Source organism: Engystomops pustulosus, chromosome 2, assembly GCF_040894005.1.
Source record: "Engystomops pustulosus chromosome 2, aEngPut4.maternal, whole genome shotgun sequence".
Classification (NCBI taxonomy): Eukaryota; Metazoa; Chordata; class Amphibia; order Anura; family Leptodactylidae; genus Engystomops; species Engystomops pustulosus.
Genome location: NC_092412.1, coordinates 82001780 through 82021311, shown reverse-complemented (window position 1 = coordinate 82021311; position 19532 = coordinate 82001780). Strand labels below are relative to the sequence as shown.

The 19532-nt window shown below is 40.3% G+C and overlaps 1 protein-coding gene across 3 annotated transcripts; it reads left to right on the top strand.

The window, feature by feature from the left end:
* The first annotated feature begins 1747 nt into the window (after positions 1-1747).
* Positions 1748-18270, top strand: FBXL3 (F-box and leucine rich repeat protein 3). Of its 3 annotated transcripts, none has more exons than XM_072135370.1 (5): positions 1748-2111; positions 8956-9322; positions 11429-11551; positions 12727-12898; positions 13817-18270. In XM_072135370.1, exons 2-5 carry the CDS (start codon positions 8957-8959, stop codon positions 14458-14460), a joined length of 1305 nt encoding a protein of 434 aa, XP_071991471.1. In that variant the 5' UTR covers positions 1748-2111; position 8956; the 3' UTR covers positions 14461-18270. The 3 variants fall into 3 exon arrangements, with proteins under 3 accessions (XP_071991471.1, XP_071991472.1, XP_071991469.1); XM_072135371.1 differs by lacking the exon at positions 1748-2111 and adding an exon at positions 2167-2188; XM_072135368.1 differs by lacking the exon at positions 1748-2111 and adding an exon at positions 7079-7110.
* The last annotated feature ends 1262 nt before the right edge of the window (positions 18271-19532 follow it).

The window sequence follows — 19532 nt, the reverse complement described above, 5'->3', positions numbered from 1 at the left end:
TTGCAAAGCCAGTAAATCTATGCTTGCAAGGTGGTTCAAGGATATCATCAAAGAATGCCATATCTTGTCAGGTAAAAAAAGTCCCATCACAAGTTAGAGAGCATTCCACCAGATCCACCTCGGTGTCCTGGGCAGAATTTGGAAAAATTCCATTACAACTAATTTGCAAATCGGCTACGTGGGAATCACGTCTACTTTTATAAAACACTACAGGTTGGACATCCAAGCCGCAGAGGTTTCGGCTTTTGGCAAAGCGGAATTAAAGGGGTATTCCAGGAATCAGCATAATTCATATACAAATGGGCACTCAAAATATAAGCTAATGTGTAATTGGTTGTTATTTAAAATTTTGCTCCCCTTAGCAGAAAATGCTGGTGACATAGTCTGTAATGAAGAATTAAAATGCTACTGGCCCTTTAATCAGTCCGTTAATTTCCTCCGTGCGGTCCGTTGCAGGACAGAAGATGGCTGCTGGTCACATGTCCACATCACATGTCCTTTACCTGCCTGGGCAGGTCATATGATCACCACTATGTTTGGCTGTAGTCGGTTGGTTGCAGTGCATCCAGTATGACCAGTGTTGTGGTGATGGCAGTTACACATCATTACTATGGTAACAGAGCAAGAAAGTCTGTTATATCATCACTGTTAGCAGAGCATAAGAGGTAGGAGGAGTTACCGAGAACTAAAGGATCATGGAACTTGTAGTTTCCAGTGGCGGCCATCTTAGTAATAACTCCACCTACTTTAGAGAGGCCATAAATTTTGTAAATCATAAAATCAAATTATTGAAGCTCCGTTTTTGTGACTAATGACATTGAGTATTGTTGTATTCATTTATTTATATCATCATGGGTTTTTGTGTCAGACGTTCATATTCCCGGAATACCCCTTTAAGCAAGGCGACACAGGATCCCACCCTCTAAGTACTGCTCTGTAAGTTCCATTATGTGCTGCCGAACGGACGATAAGGAAGGTGGAAATTTGCTTACCGAAACTTCCTTTTCCTTGAGTCCATGAGGCAGCACGATTTCCCACCCTAATAAACATTATTTACTGGATGGTATTCGACAGAGGTGTACGGGTCTTCTTGCCTCTTTATAGAGGTAGATAGCTATTGGCTAATTGCTACTGATACTGCTTATCAATCTGTTGTCTTCTGGTTTACACCTAAGGGAGTTAACCCATTACATGCTGCCTCACAGACTCAAGGAAAATGAAATTACGGTAAGAAAATTTACGCCATCTGGGAGGTGAAACTGGAAGTAGAGTACACTTCAGAGGGCTATATCTGACTTTGTGACACTGAGAATCTCATTTCTTTTTCTAAATTTGTATCAGGAAACCAGAGATATTAACTGATAAAATGCCGTCTGAAATCCTCACTTTAAACTGGAATATCTCTGGTTCCCTGACACCTAGAAACACAATTTTAGATTAATTTGAAAGAAGAGATTCAACTCTTTCATAGGGCCCTGGGCAAATGCCCACTTTGCCTACCCATAACACCGGCCCTGCCTCCACCTGATCAGAGGACCTTGCAAATCCCAGTTTCCCCTTGATCACATTTTGAGGTAACATTGCATTTAAATGTGTTCAGCAAACGCAGCTTGCAGTTGAAAAGAAATACATTTTTTATTCTTTCTGCTCATGAATGTCATACAAAGAGAAACTTCAGTGTTATTATTTCCTGCATACAGCTGAGGAGATGAGGACGCCCTCGGCCATGCCTCCCTCTGTCTCTCACACCCTCCTGCGCGCTCTGGCGGGAGCTGTGGCCGTCCTCATCACATCCCTCAGTCGCAGCCATCTCATGAGGGAGCGCGCATCGCCGCCGCCATCTTAACAGACGGAACAACAACAATAATAATAATACGCGGAGAAGAGAGCCGGGCACCGGGGCTTGCTGCTCCGCACGTCTACCCCCACACACCCGGGAGCTTAGTGGCCGTGGTGAGCGGCCAGGGCCTGGCTGTCTAATGAGTGCCGGGGGCGGCCTGCGCTGTGCCGGAGAGCTGAGCTACAACACTGCAGTCCCGGGCTGATGCGAGCAGGAGACGCCATAATACAGCGACCACTCTTGTGTACACCGAAAGCGACCCGCCACCCAGGTACCGTATATACCGCGGGCGTCACGTGACGTCTATAGGCTGCGTGACGTCACATGCCCCTCCAGGGCCTCTGCCAGGTATAGGGCGATGTGTGAAGGGTCATGAGATGTGTGTGTAGCGATTATTATGTATATGCCCCTATGTATAAACTTACAGTACTGACTCATGATGACGACTTGTGTTTATGTTGTTTCTGTAGTGCCAGTCCATGTGCACACCCTGCGTAGTTTCCATACACACCCATTTATGTGGCAGGTAGATGATCCATAGGCTATTATCGCTACTAAATCGCCCAAACCTTGGCCCTGATTGTTGGTGCAGGGGTGTGTGTCCTATAGACGCAGTCACTAGACAGAGGGTTCATTCTAGGTCATTCCCAGGACCATCGCTGTCTTCTCCATACATGCTGCAGTGTAGGGCTCATAGCCGTAACCTGCAAACACATAGGACTACACATTGATATATGTCTGTGAGGCTGTGGTAGACGTGGCTGATAGCGCTGAGTGTTTATCTACCTTGTGGTTACTTTACGTCACATGTTTTTAGCTTCACGTTATGAATGTAGGTTGAAGGTTGTGAGCTATAAGGGACGTGCATTATCTATAGATCCGTAAATGTTACAGTAAACTACAGCAGCCAATAGGACCTCTCCATTGCTTTATTTGTTTGTTTTCTTAATGTATACCATAAAATAAAAAAATAAGGCCATTGGCTATGTGGTTCCCAGATTGTGTCTGGACTTTAGTTATGGTGCAGTTAAGGGAAAAGATTTGTGTTTTGTTGTAATAGAAATGTTTTCTCTGTTACTTCCCTGTACTTGACTGTTCCATAGTTGGAATCTGTCTAGTAACCTGAATGTTCAACAGGAGGAGACAACAAAGCATATTGCTGTGCCTAGAAGAACCACCGTTTCTCTTTCACACAAGCACTTCAAGTCCCTTCCTTTTTGTCCCTGACTAAATGACAACATGCATTGAATAAGGTGTTCATAACCACTAAGAACTCACATAATGGGGGAGATTTATCAGAAGTTTCTGAGAGCAGAACTGTTCTAGTTGCCCATGACAACCAATCGGAGCTCAGCTTTTATTTTATAAACAGCAGTGGGACAATGAAAACTGAGCTATTGTTGGTTTTCAGGGGCAACTAGAACAGCTCTGCTCTCAGACAATTGTGATAAATGTTCCCCATTAGCTCTATCTTTCATCTTGATTAATAATAATAATTCCTTTTATTTATATAGTGCACACAGATTCTGCACAGAGCTTGACAAATTAGTCCCTGTTTAAAAAACTTTAGCATAGGGACTAAATGGTGAATGCTTCAATGGTATGAAACATAATAAAGCTAATACAGATGACACACATGAGTGATGCAGAGGGTGTATGGAGAGAGCTCACGGGCTGAGCTCTCTCCATACACAGCAGGTGTCGGATGTATAACACAGCTGACACCCACCTGTAACTGCCGCAGCTGGCACCGTTCGTGGTAGCTAACCTGGTAATTTCTGTGGTCCAACCTGACCACAGCACCTAACAGAGCTGCCGGTGGGCACTGCCATCTTGGATGGACTATAGCCCCCCTCCCAACTTGTTATGTCATCGGAGGGTGCTGATCGGTTGCAATGGCATCCTACAATCTTGTTCAGTCTAGGGGATGGGGTTGACCATTTTTAACCCCCTAGTGCTCCGATCGCGGGTGTTTAACCCATTAAATGCCACGGTCGGCATTGGTCAGTAAAAAATAAATTAATAAAAATGCCCATAAGCCCCATATCATATAAAGAGACATATAATGCACAAAAAGTCTAAATCCTAACACAATCCCCACGTATATAGTATCACTGTGTCTGTAACAACCCATAAAATAAAAGTAAAAAAATAATTGAACCCGTACGATGAAAGCAGTATAAAAAAAATTAAAAACCCTCCAAAAATTATGATTTTTACCGATTTAATCCCACAAAAAATGCAATAAAAAGTGATCAAAAAAATATGTATTCCAGAATGATATTGTTGCAAAGTACATCATGTCCCGCAAAAAACAAGCCATCAAACCACTCCGTAGCCAAAAAAGTTAAAATCTTATGCCACTTCGAAGACGGCAATGCAAAAAAAGTCCTCAAAAAAAAGTTAATAATTTTTCAACAATAGGTGATACCAACCCTAAAAGGGTAACACTGGAAAAAGCATCTCATCCTGCAAAAAAAATGCCTACAAAAGGGGCCAATGAGAGAACTAAAATCCTGGCAGCTGCAGGGCTCTCCTTCCCTTCTGCGCCTTGCTGTGCACCCATAAAACAAGTAACGGCCACATGTGGGGGGTCTGTACTCGGGAGAAATTGCATAACAAATTGTAAGATGGGTTTTCTCTTTTTATCTTTTGGAAATGTGTAAATTTTAGGGCTATATAACTGACAAAATTTCACCATTCTAAATTTCACCTCCGTTTTGATGTAATTACCATGAAGATCTAAAGGGGTTAATAATCTTCCTAAATGCTGTTTCTGATAGTTTGAGGGGTGCAGATTTGAAAATGGGTTGATTATATAGGGTGGTTTTAATGCTAAATATTTAAAATTTCATTCAAAACAGTATTTATCTCCAAAATAGTCAATTCTGAAAATATTGAAAACTGATATTCAACTTGTAAGCCACGAGAAGCCGGAGTTCTGCGCATGCCCAGTAGCTCCAGTTTCGGAGCAGTGGGCGTGCAGCCGCGGGCCTGGCATTCTGCGCTTGCGCAGAACGCCGGCTTCTCGGACGAGGGTGCGCAGCTACGAAGAGCTGTGCCGAAAATGTCAGGGTAGGAGGAGAAGAGAGGCTACTGGGGCGTGGAGTAGCTGTGATGTGTAGCCTCATGTCCGGCTACTCCAACCCCAAGTAGCCGCTTTTGAAAATTTACATATTAGGGTAATAAAGATTTTAAAAAGATAGTGGGGACGTGAGGATTAGCTCTAAAAAGGCTATCCTCACGTCCCATATATCCACCTACCACCCGTTCTACCTTTTTATAGGTAGAATCGTGATGGTAGGTGCCCTCTAAACTAAACTTGGTGAGGTGGGAATACCCCATTAATCTCCACATAGTTTTCCTTCTACAGGGACCATTTATTGACTTGTGGTGTTTCAGAAGAACATACCAATGTTGTGTGTGTTGCATTTCTGATGTTGCTAATGAGAATTGGGCATTAAACAGAGAATATTAAAGTTCTAACTATTGTAACCTCTTAAACGCTGTTATCTTGGGGTCTGAGGTGTCAGACGTTGTACTGCAGCAAACATAGCGACTTGTATAATAAATATCAGGAAACTCCAGTGTGCCCCCCCCCCACATAAAAGATATGTACTGTAAAATAGTTCCCCCAAAACATAATTCCATGTGAACATCATTTACTTTTTAGTGCAAAAATATATCTTTACCATCTAAAACTAGAAGACATTGAAATAGCTGTTGTGTGTGCGCTGTTTTATAAGCAGCCATGAAATAATGTAAAAGCATGTGCATTGGGTGTGGAGCGAGTAAATGACTTCCTGTTTTCAATGTAATTATTAGATGTTTAATATGTATAAGTACTGTATATGTAATGTGGTGAGTCACAAATCAGCTCGTATGTCTAAGCATTTACCTAGGATCGTCCTGTCAGTTCCTTGTTTATTTTTTTGTAATAGTGATATTGGAACTTGTACAATGTGTGTTGAGTTATAGGGTATAGAGGATATCTTCAGCATGAGGTTCTCTGGTGACCATACTATACAGCCATGGGACCAGATTACTGGGGGATATAGTCCTTGTGCACCATCCCTGTATTATTTCTCGTGCTTTACCTACATTTAGGAACGTAAAAGGATCCCAGAACTTTGTTCAGATTGCTGCAGAGGATGACTTTCTTGGAAGCTCATCTGCTTTCTGTACTGTAGCTCTTGAACCTGTCTTGGGCAGGTAACTTCTGACCAGTCTCTAATCTCCCATCTCCAGACACCTGGAATACCTGGTCTAGTCTCGCCTAACCTGCTACGTCTCTGCTAACTCCTTACTCGGCCCTTTTAAAATCCGGTTTCTGCTGGATTCATTCAACTGAAACTGATCTGCTCACCAATGATCTCCTCACAGATAAATCCAAGTGACTATTCTCTTCATTTTACTATGGATTTCTGCAGAATTTGATACTGACAACCACCAGCTCAGGATGCTTCTCTCGTTTGGCCTTAAATACACTGTTCTCTCTTGATCCTTGGTGCACTTTCAGTGTCTCCTTTTCTGGATGTCTCTTCTCCTCTTCCTGTCACTGTCGGGGTTCCTCAGTGCTCTTCTCTTTTTCCTCCCCGCTGCCCCATTGGACAAACTTATCAACAGATTTTTTTTTTTTTTTTAAGTATCATCTTTATGCTGATGATACCCAGGTATATACTTCTGACTTACGACAGAACCCCTATGATTATCTGTCTGATGTATCTAATAATAATAATAATAAGCATGCATCTTCTATAGCCCCATCATATTCTACAGCGCTTTAAAAAAAATCTAACATCATGTCCCTTCATGTTTCTACCTGAAACTGAATCTTTGTAAAATTGCCTTTCCAGGGTCTATCCATTGTAACCCTGATGTGTAGTGTCTGTGGTCTTTCCATAACGATGAGGCAGCAGGCCCACTTTCTTGGTGGTCATGCCTGACTCTGACCTCTTCTTTGTATCATATTAATCCGTTTTCCACTTTCTAAACTTAATGCTTTACTATCTATCCAGACTTTACATGAATGCCTCCAGTCTGTGCCGGTCACCGCACTGGTTGCCCATCTCATGACTCCTGAGCGGCACCAATACTCTGAAATGCTCTATGCCGGACTGTCAGACCCCTAGCCAATTAAAAAAGGCAGACCTATTATATTCCCTACCTTTGGGAACTCCCTTTTAGAGTTGTGACTTTGACTCCCTTTTTACAAACCTTGACTGTTTATTCCTCCCTACAAGCTCATGCACCATGGACTCTGGTGAATGGTGAGAGATCAATGGCTGGCTTATGCCTGTTATTTATTTATGTATATTTTATAAACCATAATACAAGCACTATCACCCCCCCCCGCCCTCATAGACTGTAAGCTCTTGTGGGCAGAGCCCTCACAACTATTGTTTCACCTGACCATGTTATTATCCAGTAATATCTTATGTTATTTGTATCTCTATCCCATCTATAGAAATAAAGATGTATTATTATAAGCTATATTTCAGCTAGCTTTTCGGTCAGTATCTGCAACGGCACGTTGGGTTTGTTAATACATTTTATTATTTGTAATTGTTTAGGTTCTTTAAGGTAAAGGCTGTCCTCATGTCACCTTCCCATGCATGAAAGAACAGGTGTATATGTCTGCAGGGGAGAAGATCTTCCTGTTAGTCAGTACCTTTTCTAATCGGTTCTTTGTAGATTGCAGTAGAAATGTAGTTAGGCAGGTAGGTTAGAAGGTATGAGGCTCCTTTCATACGAGCATTGCACTAGTTATCATGGTTCTGTCAGTGATTACTTTTTCAATGTCACTCTAATAATTTCCTACTGGGATTCAGTTGTGTTGCCGTTTTTACACATGATTTTGATGCATTTTCAGTCAGTTTTTCACACCTTCAGATGACTGTGGTTTGTTTCTTTAGCTTTAGATCAGTGAAAAATGCATTTAACTCAGATAGCAGTGCCTTCAATTCCATGTGTCCCCATAAGGTGTTATTATTTTGGGATGTTAGAAGTTTAAAATTGAATTGTACATATACAAATCTTCAGGAACATTTACATATAAAGTTTACAATATATCTGCAATCTGCTTAAATCCCCCTATTTTGTCAAACTGCCCCCTTAAATTATGCAAAACAACTTTTCAGTCGTTTATCTACCCTTTATGTACTTTGTAGTAAAACAATGGAAGCAAGCAGCAGATTCTAGAAGAAGGGGTTAACTGGGAAACATAACAAGTATGTAGGGAGGTGTGTGTGTGTTTGCTGAGTTTTAACTGTGAAGGGCACAAATCGCTTCATAGAGCTCTTCCTCAGATCTCCTGGCAGGAATGAGCTGCTGAGACAAGATACTTTCTTTTAACTTTTTAGCTATGACTAGTCAGTCAGATTTGACTGACCATTCATAGCAATCCCTGTATAAAGACATCATTGAAATGTCTTGGGTGTAATGACCCTAATGACCAGCCATCTATGGAAATTTTCGCCATTGTTCTATCATCTTGTTTTTACACGGGGTGATGCTTTAACTGTGTGAAGATATACATTGTCTAAATGCCTTTTGTAAACACAAATATCAACATTAATTTAATTAGGTTAATCTCTCTTCAGCTGTTTCATTGCGTTTTGAAACGCACGTGCTCAACATCACGTGTGAATGCACCCTTATAGAAGATATGTTTTTTTTTTTTTTCAGTATAAAGCTTTGTGTGACACCACCCATATTTAGGTGTTGGTAGCAGGATTTATTTTATGATAATAAATAGGTATATTGCTATTTATGCCACCTGCGGGAAACCTAGCAGGAAGCTTATATAATAGTAATTACCCATGTATGTATTTTGTTTTATTTTATCAGGAACTCCTCCATATTTTTTCTGATTATATGTGCATTTGGATGATAAAAACGCTTGAGAAACTTGCTGCATCCATTTCATGTTTTTTATGGCTTTTGAGGATGTTGGTATAATAACGGTCTTCGTAACACAGGAGAAAGCATTTTGTCTTAAATGTATAATATATCTGAAAGATTTACTTTTCCTCTTCTTTCCCGTGTGAACCATAATTTGCTTTCGGATAGTAGCTGTTCTGCAGGTTACTAATGTATCATCTGTTTATGTGCAGGATGAAAAGAGGAAGAATGGCCAGCGACACCAGCATTGGGTTGTCTGTCGGAGAGAAGGGGGAATTGTCAAAAAAGCCAAAAAATCCAGGAGACGAGGCCACAAATCCATCCAAGGATCATGACTGGGGTAATCTACTTCCTGATATTATTCTGCAGATTTTTCAGTATTTGCCTCTTTTGGATCGTGCACATGCCTCACAAGTGTGCCGAAACTGGAACCACGTGTTTCACATGCCCGACCTCTGGAGATGCTTTGAATTTGAGCTCAATCAGCCGGCGACGTCTTATCTGAAGGCAACACATCCCGACCTGATCAAACAGATCATCAAGAGGCACTCCAACCACCTACAGTATGTCAGCTTCAAGGTAACAATCATTTCATCTCATGGATCTTGTGTGTAGCTATCCTTAGTAAATGGAAATCTTCTTAAGAAAATTTTCTGTGTGTGTTTTTTTGTTTTACCTTTTTTTGTGATGCCATTATTGCAGCTGAAATGTTAGTGTCCTGCAGGAAGTTATAAGCAGCAAAAGTTTCTTTTGCGTTGACAATGCAGGTTTAGCAAATAGTAAAAACATTTCTGCAGATCAGATTGTAAAACATCATCAGATTCAGAGTAGTGAACTACCCCAATGGGCGAATCCCCAGCAACTAAGAGAGAAGTCCTTCTGTGATTGCAGTGTTGGTGTATATGTGTGCCTGGCACTCTGTTTACTTGTATAGTGCTGTAGTTGTAAAGGTGGGTAGTCTCTCTGATCTAGGAGGGCTGGTTGCTCTGTAAGGATGGTCACTTATCAGAAATGTCTGGCTGGCTTTTAACTGAAATGGTGGCCCATGTAATGTGTAACATGTATGTATTTACAATAGGACATGTAAACTCTCTGCCTAGTCAGATTATTGCCCTTTTATACCATTATAACTTCTTATAATAAGGCACTTGCTAGGAGCCTTATACTAGCTACAAAATGACTGACATGCATTCATGTGTAGTTTAAACTTCTGCAAATGAATGTGCAACATTCCAGGATGGGTTAGGGTTAGATAAGACAAAGACTATAGACCTTGAAGATTGTGGGGGTTATTATGGTGAACAAATATCTGTTTTAAGCTGAATACACACATGTAGTTTTTGAATGCAGTCTTCTAAAATTAAGCCAGAAGCAGAAGTAGTTGAAGTATGATTTTTTTTTTTAACCTTATCATTTTAGTTTCATTAAGTCATAAGTGATTATAGTAAACTTTGATACAACAAATAATTCTTCTTTGACCAGTGCTATTTTTACACTTTCTTCCTTCATCTATAACTGTCTCTGAATAAGTTCTTCACCAAATGTAGGATTTCTGTTCCGTATGAATCTTTATGTACACAATGTTTTTCATCCGTATGTGCACATATGTCACTGTATCAGTACAATATAAAATATGTGTTGGCAAATGATGGCGGACTATTGGCTGACTGACAGATGCAACTCCCACTGGTTCTGGTTACTTATATAGGCAGCACACAACCGCATGCTACACGTATGCAACACATATTTTAAAAGCTCCCATAGACTTCTATGCGGCCTACGGAATGGAAATACAGAAGAAAATAGGACATGCTCTTTATTTTATGGCCATATTGTCCACCCTACCGAGACGTAAAAACAGTAATGCCGTATTGCCCATTGAAAATAATCTGGCCGTATGCTGCCAGTATAGTTAGGCTACGGCTTGTCCGTTTTCATACAGCCGTGTGAAAGTGGCCTTACTCCCACAGACAGAAGAAGTAGATAATGTTTCTAGCCACTTTAAATTTGTTACAAGTTTTGTTCCAGCAGAGCGCTGTGCTTGGCAACTTCTGGCACTCCCAAATTACTCCAGATATTAGATGCAGCACCAGGACCCCTGCTGGTCCATCAGATAGGGAGAAGGGAACCCCCATACTAAAGGCGCAGAAGTGGTCAGACCTCCTCCAATCAGATTGTTATTCTCTTTACTTTGCAATAGATATGGCAGGAGAAGAAGGGAGATTATCTGTCACACTATTGATTAATGAAATTATAAGGAAAAAAAAGTTGGTTATGCTTTAATAAGAATCTGCTTTAAACACTGCAGTGTGACTCCAGCCCAGCAATATTGTAGTGATGTCATTATTTCATACTGTATGTTTGTATTTATGTGACTTTGCTCAGCATTCTACATTGATGTCCGGAGAAGGTTTATAATGCCTACCTATGCTTTGCAGGATTTGGTAAATTACTATACATAAGGATTGGGTAAATTGCTATACACAAGGCCTCTCTGGCTTGATATTTCTTAAATGGTCATTGCCAATTAATGTTAGATCATTAATGTATCACAAGATGTCTCATCTGCAAAGATATTGTTACCTCTGTGCACAAACAAGTTGTTCTAGCGAAGGTTGACATTTATTTTATTACACTTTATACCTTGTAGGTGACATGAATGAGTTTTTTTTTGTGTGTTTTTAGGTTGATAGTAGTAAGGAATCGGCCGAAGCTGCATGTGATATTCTTTCACAACTTGTAAACTGCTCTCTGAAAACACTTGGACTTATATCGACTGCTCGACCCAGCTTTATGGATTTACCAAAGGTAAAGACCTTTAGCCTTCCTATAGTGTTATGCAAATGCATGACTTAATGTGCATAATCCATAGAAAAGTGAGTGCCATATATACCCGAATATAAGCCATGGTACCTAATTGTACCACAAAAAATTGGGAAAACCTATTAACTTGAGTATAAGCCTAGGGTGGGAAATGCATTAGTGCCAGCCTGTGTCTCCACACCCCTCCCCCCAGTTTATATCCAGGCAGCCCCCTGTCCCTCAGTATATAGCCAGGCAGCCCCCTGTCCCTCAGTATATAGCCAGGCAGCCCCCTGTCCCTCAGTATATAGCCAGGCAGCCCCCTGTCCCTCAGTATATAGCCAGGCAGCCCCCTGTCCCTCAGTATATAGCCAGGCAGCCCCCTGTCCCTCAGTATATAGCCAGGCAGCCCCCTGTCCCTCAGTATATAGCCAGGCAGCCCCCTGTCCCTCAGTATATAGCCAGGCAGCCTCCTGCTGCCCAGTAGCTCAAGTATACACGGTAATTTCACCATATTTTATATGGCTGTTTTTTTTCACCATTAACCCCTTAAGGACGCAGCCATTTTGTAGCTTAAAGCTCAGTCCCATTTTTTGGATTCTGACTTGCGTCGCTTTATATGGTTATAACTTTTGAACACCTAAATAAGTTGCTAAATAACAGCAAGTGGGTTTGTTTGGGTATTTTAATGCCCTGTTTGACACTTGACTCCTACTGTCAGGCTATTTCAATTGCATTGAAGCAGGGAAAAATCCACAGCAACAATCCCTTTAGTGTAGTGTAGTGACTCTGCTACTTTTTATTCGTTCCAGACCTGTATATAAGAATGTGTTTGCAGTGTCAGAATAAAAACTGTTTTCAACTGTATTAGGCCGCATACACAAGTGGTCACAATGCCCAGTAGAAGGCCATGGGGAGGTGCGCTAGCTGTAGTTTGTCTTTGCACACCGTTTTGTGCATCAGGCCTTGAATGCAGAAACATCTGCAATAAATCTCCCAAAACAACCAAAACATTTGTCAGGTGAAACAACGCACTCAGATGACTGACAATCATTGTCTGGATGGAAGGTAGCAATGTTTGAGTTTTTTGACAGATTGTTTAAATAATGTTCATTTAAAAGATATGTTTTGGTCTTAAATGATCCTTCATTCAAAGAACGTGTTTTGCTCTTGTTTTGTAGTCACACTTCATTTCTGCACTCACTGTTGTGTTTGTCAACTCAAAATCGCTCTCATCTCTTAAAATTGATGATACTCCGGTTGATGATCCATCTCTGAAAGTGCTGGTGGCTAACAATAGCGACACCTTAAAGCTCCTGAAAATGAGCAGTTGTCCACATGTCTCTCCTGCAGGTAAAACCCATTATTGTATATGTTGTTTTAAGTACATGTTGCAAATCTTTACTTTCAGTAAACATTGAATCGGAATTTAAGGGAGATATATCAGAGCTTGTCCGCAAATTGTCTGGCATACAAGCCCTGTATTAATCACAGTGCCTTGCGAACCGCCTGGCATTGAGGTTTTCCAGGATGGGAGAAGGAAAACCACGCCTCTTTTGGCTACCCTGTAAGGCAGCTCCCTTGACATCAAGCATGACCTAGAAGAAGCCTTATGACATGCTGCAGGATTAGAACCAATCCAGTATATCTATTCCAGAAGGAACAGATTCCCAACTGTAGACAGCACTGTTTGGACCTGATTGGGTCTCCTTAGTACGGCATAGGGAACTGTTTTGGCTGGGTCAGAGGCTTGTGACTAGGGTCAGCAAATAAGAGTTCTCCTTATGGAGACTGCCAATTAAGGCCACCGTGTAGGCGTGTGGAGTCTTCTAGCCATGGATGCTAGAAGACTTTGCATATTTGCATATTTTCTGGGAAAATATGCAGTTTTCCAGGATGGGATAAGGAAACATTGCTGTCTACATTTGGGAGTCCGTTCCTACTGGAATACATATACTGGATTGGTTGTAATCCAGCAGCATGTCATAAGGCCTCTTGTAGGTCATGCTTGATGTCAAGGGAGCTGCCTACAAGGTAGCTAAAAGAGGTGTGGTTTTCCTTATCCCATCCTGGAAAACTTTGCATATTTTCCTTTAATGTATAGTAAGGCATTGCTAGTTCTTGTGTTTTATCTGCTGCCTGTGAGAGACCCACACATCAGCTAGATGAACCCTTTTATAGGAAAAATAAGTTGACTCAAAATACACTCATAAATCATTCAATATAAGTATTTATTGTGAGGAACTTAAAACCTCTTAATATTTGTTTCAGGAATTTTATGTGTAGCGGATCAGTGTCATGGTCTGCGGGAATTGGCTTTGAATTACTATTTACTGAGCGATGAGCTGCTCCTGGCATTGTCTTCTGAAAAACATGTGCGACTAGAACATCTACGCATTGATGTGGTCAGCGAGAACCCAGGACAAACGCACTTTCACACCATTCAGAAAAGCAGCTGGGATGCTCTGATAAAGCATTCTCCCAAGGTGAACCTGGTCATGTACTTTTTCCTCTATGAAGAAGAGTTTGATCCTTTTTTCCGCTATGAAACGCCGGTCACACACCTGTACTTTGGGAGATCTGTAAGCAAGGAAGTCCTGGGTCGTGTCGGGATGACCTGTCCTCGGCTCGTGGAGTTGGTTGTTTGTGCTAATGGACTTCGGCCCCTGGACGAAGAACTGATTCGCATTGCAGAGCGATGCAAGAGCCTGACAGCCATTGGACTCGGGGAGTGCGAGGTCTCTTGCTCTGCATTCGTAGAGTTTGTAAAGATGTGTGGTGGTCGCCTGTCCCAGCTTTCTATCATGGAGGAAGTTTTAATTCCTGATCAGAAGTATAACTTGGAGCAAATTCATTGGGAAGTTTCAAAGCACCTTGGGAGAGTCTGGTTTCCAGACATGATGCCGACTTGGTAGGATCTGAGGCTGGTCTACCACCAGCGGCTATGTGGAAGAGCACCTTAAATCTTCAATACAATTGCATGACAAGCTAATAAACTAATCTGCAGTTTTCTTTTGTTTTTGCTTTATTTAATACATGTTCAGGAAATAATTTACCACGGTCTCGTTATGGTTTGGAACATTTAGGGACTGTCGCGCTGAATTTGAAATTATGTTTATTTTATTATTGGTGTGGAAGCGGAGTCATGGATATTTTGCCCGGTACCACACTTGATCCTTAATAATGCGCTGATAAATTCCAGGGATGTGGTTTTGGCACTTAGATTTTTATGTACTCAATAAAAAGACCCTGCTTGCTCTTCAATTTTATAATTGGTTATTACATGAGGACAACTGATAATACACAGGTTTATTTCTTGGCATACAGCTGATATTACCAGAAGCTCTACTATTTTAGTCCTCACGTTCTGAATAATTTTTTGGCGTCACTGTGATCGGAAGGAAATATATGTAAATGCTCATAAGCCACCTTAGTATCTATATGTAAATATCATCTTGTTTAATCAGGAAGGATGCGTGAATATTTTATTTACCTGCACATTAGACTAAAAACAACTAAAATAAAATTCTAAATTATGTTACCTAACACAATAACAAACAGCAACTAAAAGGCAATGGGGGATCTGATCAAGAACTGGTGTATCCATGTGGTTATAGTACGTGTGCCAAGCTGTCTGGTCCCAAACCAAATCCCACCTCTCCCTGCAACTTTTTCATGGATTGTACCCAAGAAAACTGGAAAGCCATGATAAATGCCCCCCAATTTCTCCTGCATAAAACGGTTCTTAAACTGTAGATTTATTTACATTTTTTTTGTTTTTTTTATTGGTTCAGTTTTTTAACCTTTTTTCTCATTTTATGTGCTACAAAATGGACAACACAAACCTATTAACCAGTTAATGCAGTTATAGTCTACAAGCCCAGTTGTTGTGTTTGGGACTTCTATTATCATTTGTGTTCATTTCCATTAAAAATGGGAATGGATCTCGTTACAATAGGAAAAAGTAAACTCCTTGCACAATGATTTCCTCCCTTAACTGGTGTATGTTCCCAGTTGAGGGGAAGGGAGATGGCACAGTTTTCTTAAGACTCACTATCTTACATCTGAGTTTCTTCTATAAATTTGTCTCATTCACCTTCTACTTATACCACTGCAAAAAGTGCTCAAAAAGTGAGGATTACAATAAAGTTATTAGAACCGCCCTTGTATAAATACATCTACAGTAATTGTACATTGAACGGAAACACTAAACCTAAATCATTTTAAGTCTGTGTGTATGTGTTGGGGTTGGTTCATTAATTTTTTTTTTTTTTTTTTTAGTTAACAGGCACATGTACACTCCCCTTCCCTACCAACCTGGCATGTACTTTATTAACGGGTTTAGAACAATATAAATTGTAAATCAGACCAGCACATTTTGATGCGAATGAATGGGCAAACTCTTTTGCATTCTCATAGAATATTTATTTAAAATGCAAAAATCTGGGTCATTTTTTAACTCAATTTATGGTGCGTTAGCGAAGACAAAACCACCCTGTAAAATGGTTCAGCAACAATCATATGGAGTTAAGAAGAAGAATATCAAAGACCCCAAAGATTGTGGAGCCTTCATTGTGATGATATTATGGCCATCTAAACGATATTTGTATATAAAATACACAGGCAGTTTCATAATTTTTATGTCATTGGGTATTAGAGTCTTGTTTTATTATAATACACTCACAGGCATATATAGTAAAGTAAAAGCATATGCACAGATAAAAAAATAGCCTGTAAAGAAGTCCTTACTGTATAGAATTAATAGTCTACCATATCGAATACAGAAGGCTAGATGGGTGATAGGCCACTTGCATACAAACGTTTTGTACCTGCGCTGGCCGTATACCACATAGAGCAGGTCTCTTTCCTGCCCAAGCTTGCGGCTCATGCAGCGACCTCACAAGCAGTGACGCATAGCTCTGTTGCAGCCCGATATTGCATTGTTTCTGTGCAGGTAACCTTAATACGAAGTTGGTTCTGCAAGGAAATCAGCACTTGCTTAACATGTAGCATAGGAAAATGATTGTGTTCCTCTTTTTTTATATTTTCATTACCTGAATTCTTTCTTGTTCTGAGCATTGTGCAAATGAACATTTGTAGGAACAAAACAATCATTTGTCTGTGTAAAAGGGCCTTCTCCATTCTGACGTAAGAAGTGTATCTTCATTCATTGAAGGAACTTTGAAACTAGAGATCCACCTAAAGTAAAAACTTGGGAACCAAAGTAGATGGTGTGAAGACCACTTGATAAAAACAAAAATTTAAAAAAATATATATGTATAAGATTGGCTCAAGGAACTCCTTATCTACTCTGTAGGACAGCTTATTCCAGTGCCTTATAGATGTAACTAATTTCTATTTGTTACCCTTGGTTTAACCACAGAGATTGTGTCCATTCGTTTGTTTTATCAGAAATCATCTTCTTTATCGTTTGCCTCTTTTAGGCTTGTATATTGTTATTCATGTTATTACCATATTTACAAAGTGAAAGGGTAATGCCTTGATATGCCTATCATATGCCCTGTAAGGACGGCATATAGGGTACTGGTTACAGCTTTTTTTCTTTTGACATTTAGTTTTGTGGATGGACATTTATTGTTTCTATTTCTAGAATCCCATGTGGTCAGCAGTAAGAGTTTGAGTTCCAAGTACGTCCTTTTGAGAGACATAAGTACACTAAGGGTGCTCGCACACTAAAAATAGTATTTTGCTATAAAAAACTGGCGCAGACACTTTTATAAATGCGTGTGCACGCGGTTTGCACATTCATTCTAAGTCGGACAGAAAACTGTCTCAAACACTTTAATATTTAACTATAAAATTCTGTATATTATTGAAGCCATTCAAGTAAGTGACATTTTAGTATTGGCTATTTTTAAATAAACCAAAACAAAGTGTCTCTGGGTTGTAGGTAGGTTAGAATTATGTAAGGAAGAATTGCATTTACCGTAATTCTAATCTAATATTGTCATTCTGATGTCTATTACTTAATGAAAAAGAAAATGTTTATTTTTATCCATAGTACTTTCCAGTGTCCCCATATCACTTAAAGGAATTCACCAGTAAAAGAGTATTGAATGGAGCCTTAAAAAGTGACATTAGCTAGAGCCAGTTCTAGACATAGGTTATAGCACACGCTGCATCAGCTCTTGATAATCCCCCCCATTGTTTAGAGCGATACTGGTGGCCCTCTGCTGCACATGTTATCAGTGTGTACAAGATGATGCTCACACTATTTCCAGGAGTCAGTAACAGGACTGCATGTTCTCAGGCAGGAATATACAGTTCAGGATATTGTACTCTATTATTTCACCTTCGTCTTGTATTTCAGTTAGTATGTATAGAATGATTAGTTTTTCAATACCAGTGAATGGATGCTGGCTGCGGAAAAGGTAAGTGTGGACGTAAATAGATTCCTACTATCCATATCCATGGCATGTTATAATTCTATTTAAAGGAAATCTAGCATTAAAATCAAGCATGGATAAACCAGGGACACTTACTCATAGATCCAGGCACCATGACTGTGGTAATCATCTTATATTTGTTATCCATGGCCTCCTTCCTTCTAAAATCACTTTTTAAAATTGTGCTAATGAGCCAGAAGCCCGCTGTGCTCTGGATCCACAGGCTGGTGTTACACTACGGAGGCACCTTTCTATCTCCCCCTCCCCCCCCTGCTTCCTTGGCACTTCCTATAGTCTCTGCAGCAAAGAGGTGTCAGCACATAGTGTGAGCCTAAAAAAAAAAAAGCCCAACCTGACTATTTTGGCAAGAGCGGATGGCCTTTGTATATGGTTGTGTCCCTTCTCTACCGCTAACATTATTAATGTGGGATCAAGCATGTGGAACTTCATTGCCCAATCCTTCAGATCTCCGGACCAGAACCCCCTTGTGATTACTTACATCTCCCGCTAGTGAAAGTACAATATTAATTGGAGACCTACTAAAATTGTGAGGAATATGAATGTATTTGTGACTTCAAATATGATTCCTACAGATGAACATATTAGGCACTTTGTGTGTACTTTAATCTTTGGGCACTTGACGGCAATTGCTACTGGTGTAAAGTTTGATTGTTTTGTTATGTTATTTAGCCTCTTACTGATTTTGCATTGATATGTTTAGTATCTGTATTTTTATAGTTAAAGCGTAAAGTTTATTATGGAGATGTTTTACATTTCTATACATTGTATCACAAATAATGCTCTTTTACTTGGGCAGTTAAATCATAAAGTTATATGTCCCTTCAGAGCTGTTATTGGACCTTTTGTACTAGATAATATTTGTCAGTACTATTTAGCAATATAGTTTGCTTTCATTTGTACAAAAGTGATGCACTAAAAGAGTTTTTAAAAAATATATTGGAGTCTGTCTTTTATTTTTACAATGTGTGTTTGAGGATGTCATAGTAAACTTCCTTTATCACTAGGATTGATTAAACCGCACAATGCTGGCCAGACCTGTTGGGAAAACACCATGGGTGCATGCGAACTTTGGTTCAGGGCCCCCATCATGCTGCCACCCCCTTCTCACACATCACACAGCTGCCTCCACTTAATAAAAATGACCATCAACAGCAGCCTCCATTCAATAAAAATGACCATCAGCAGCCTCTACTCAATAAAAGTGACCATCAGCAGCCTCCACTCAATGAAAATGACCATCAGCAGCCCCCAATCAATAAAAAAATGACCAGCAGCAGCCTCTACACTATAAAACTGAGCGTCAGCATTAGCCGCCTTCAACAAAAATGACCGACAGCAGCCTCCACTTAATAAAAATGGGCCCCCAGGTGCGCGGTCTGGGGGCAGATGCACTCCAGTCCTCTGTGTTCTTCCGTGCTGAGACACTGGCATTCCATCCTGTGCGCTACTATAGTTACAGAGCAGGAAGTGTCAAAGTACAGGCGGTCCCCTACTTAAGAACACCCGACTTACAGACGACCCCTAGTTACAAACAACCTCTGGTAATTAGAAATTTTCTG

Coding starts and splice junctions, on each gene's coding strand:
- FBXL3 (XM_072135368.1), top strand. Junction 9,323..11,428: donor TACAGTATGTCAGCTTCAAG/GTAACAATCATT, acceptor GTGTGTTTTTAG/GTTGATAGTAGTAAGGAATC. Junction 12,899..13,816: donor TCCACATGTCTCTCCTGCAG/GTAAAACCCATT, acceptor TATTTGTTTCAG/GAATTTTATGTGTAGCGGAT.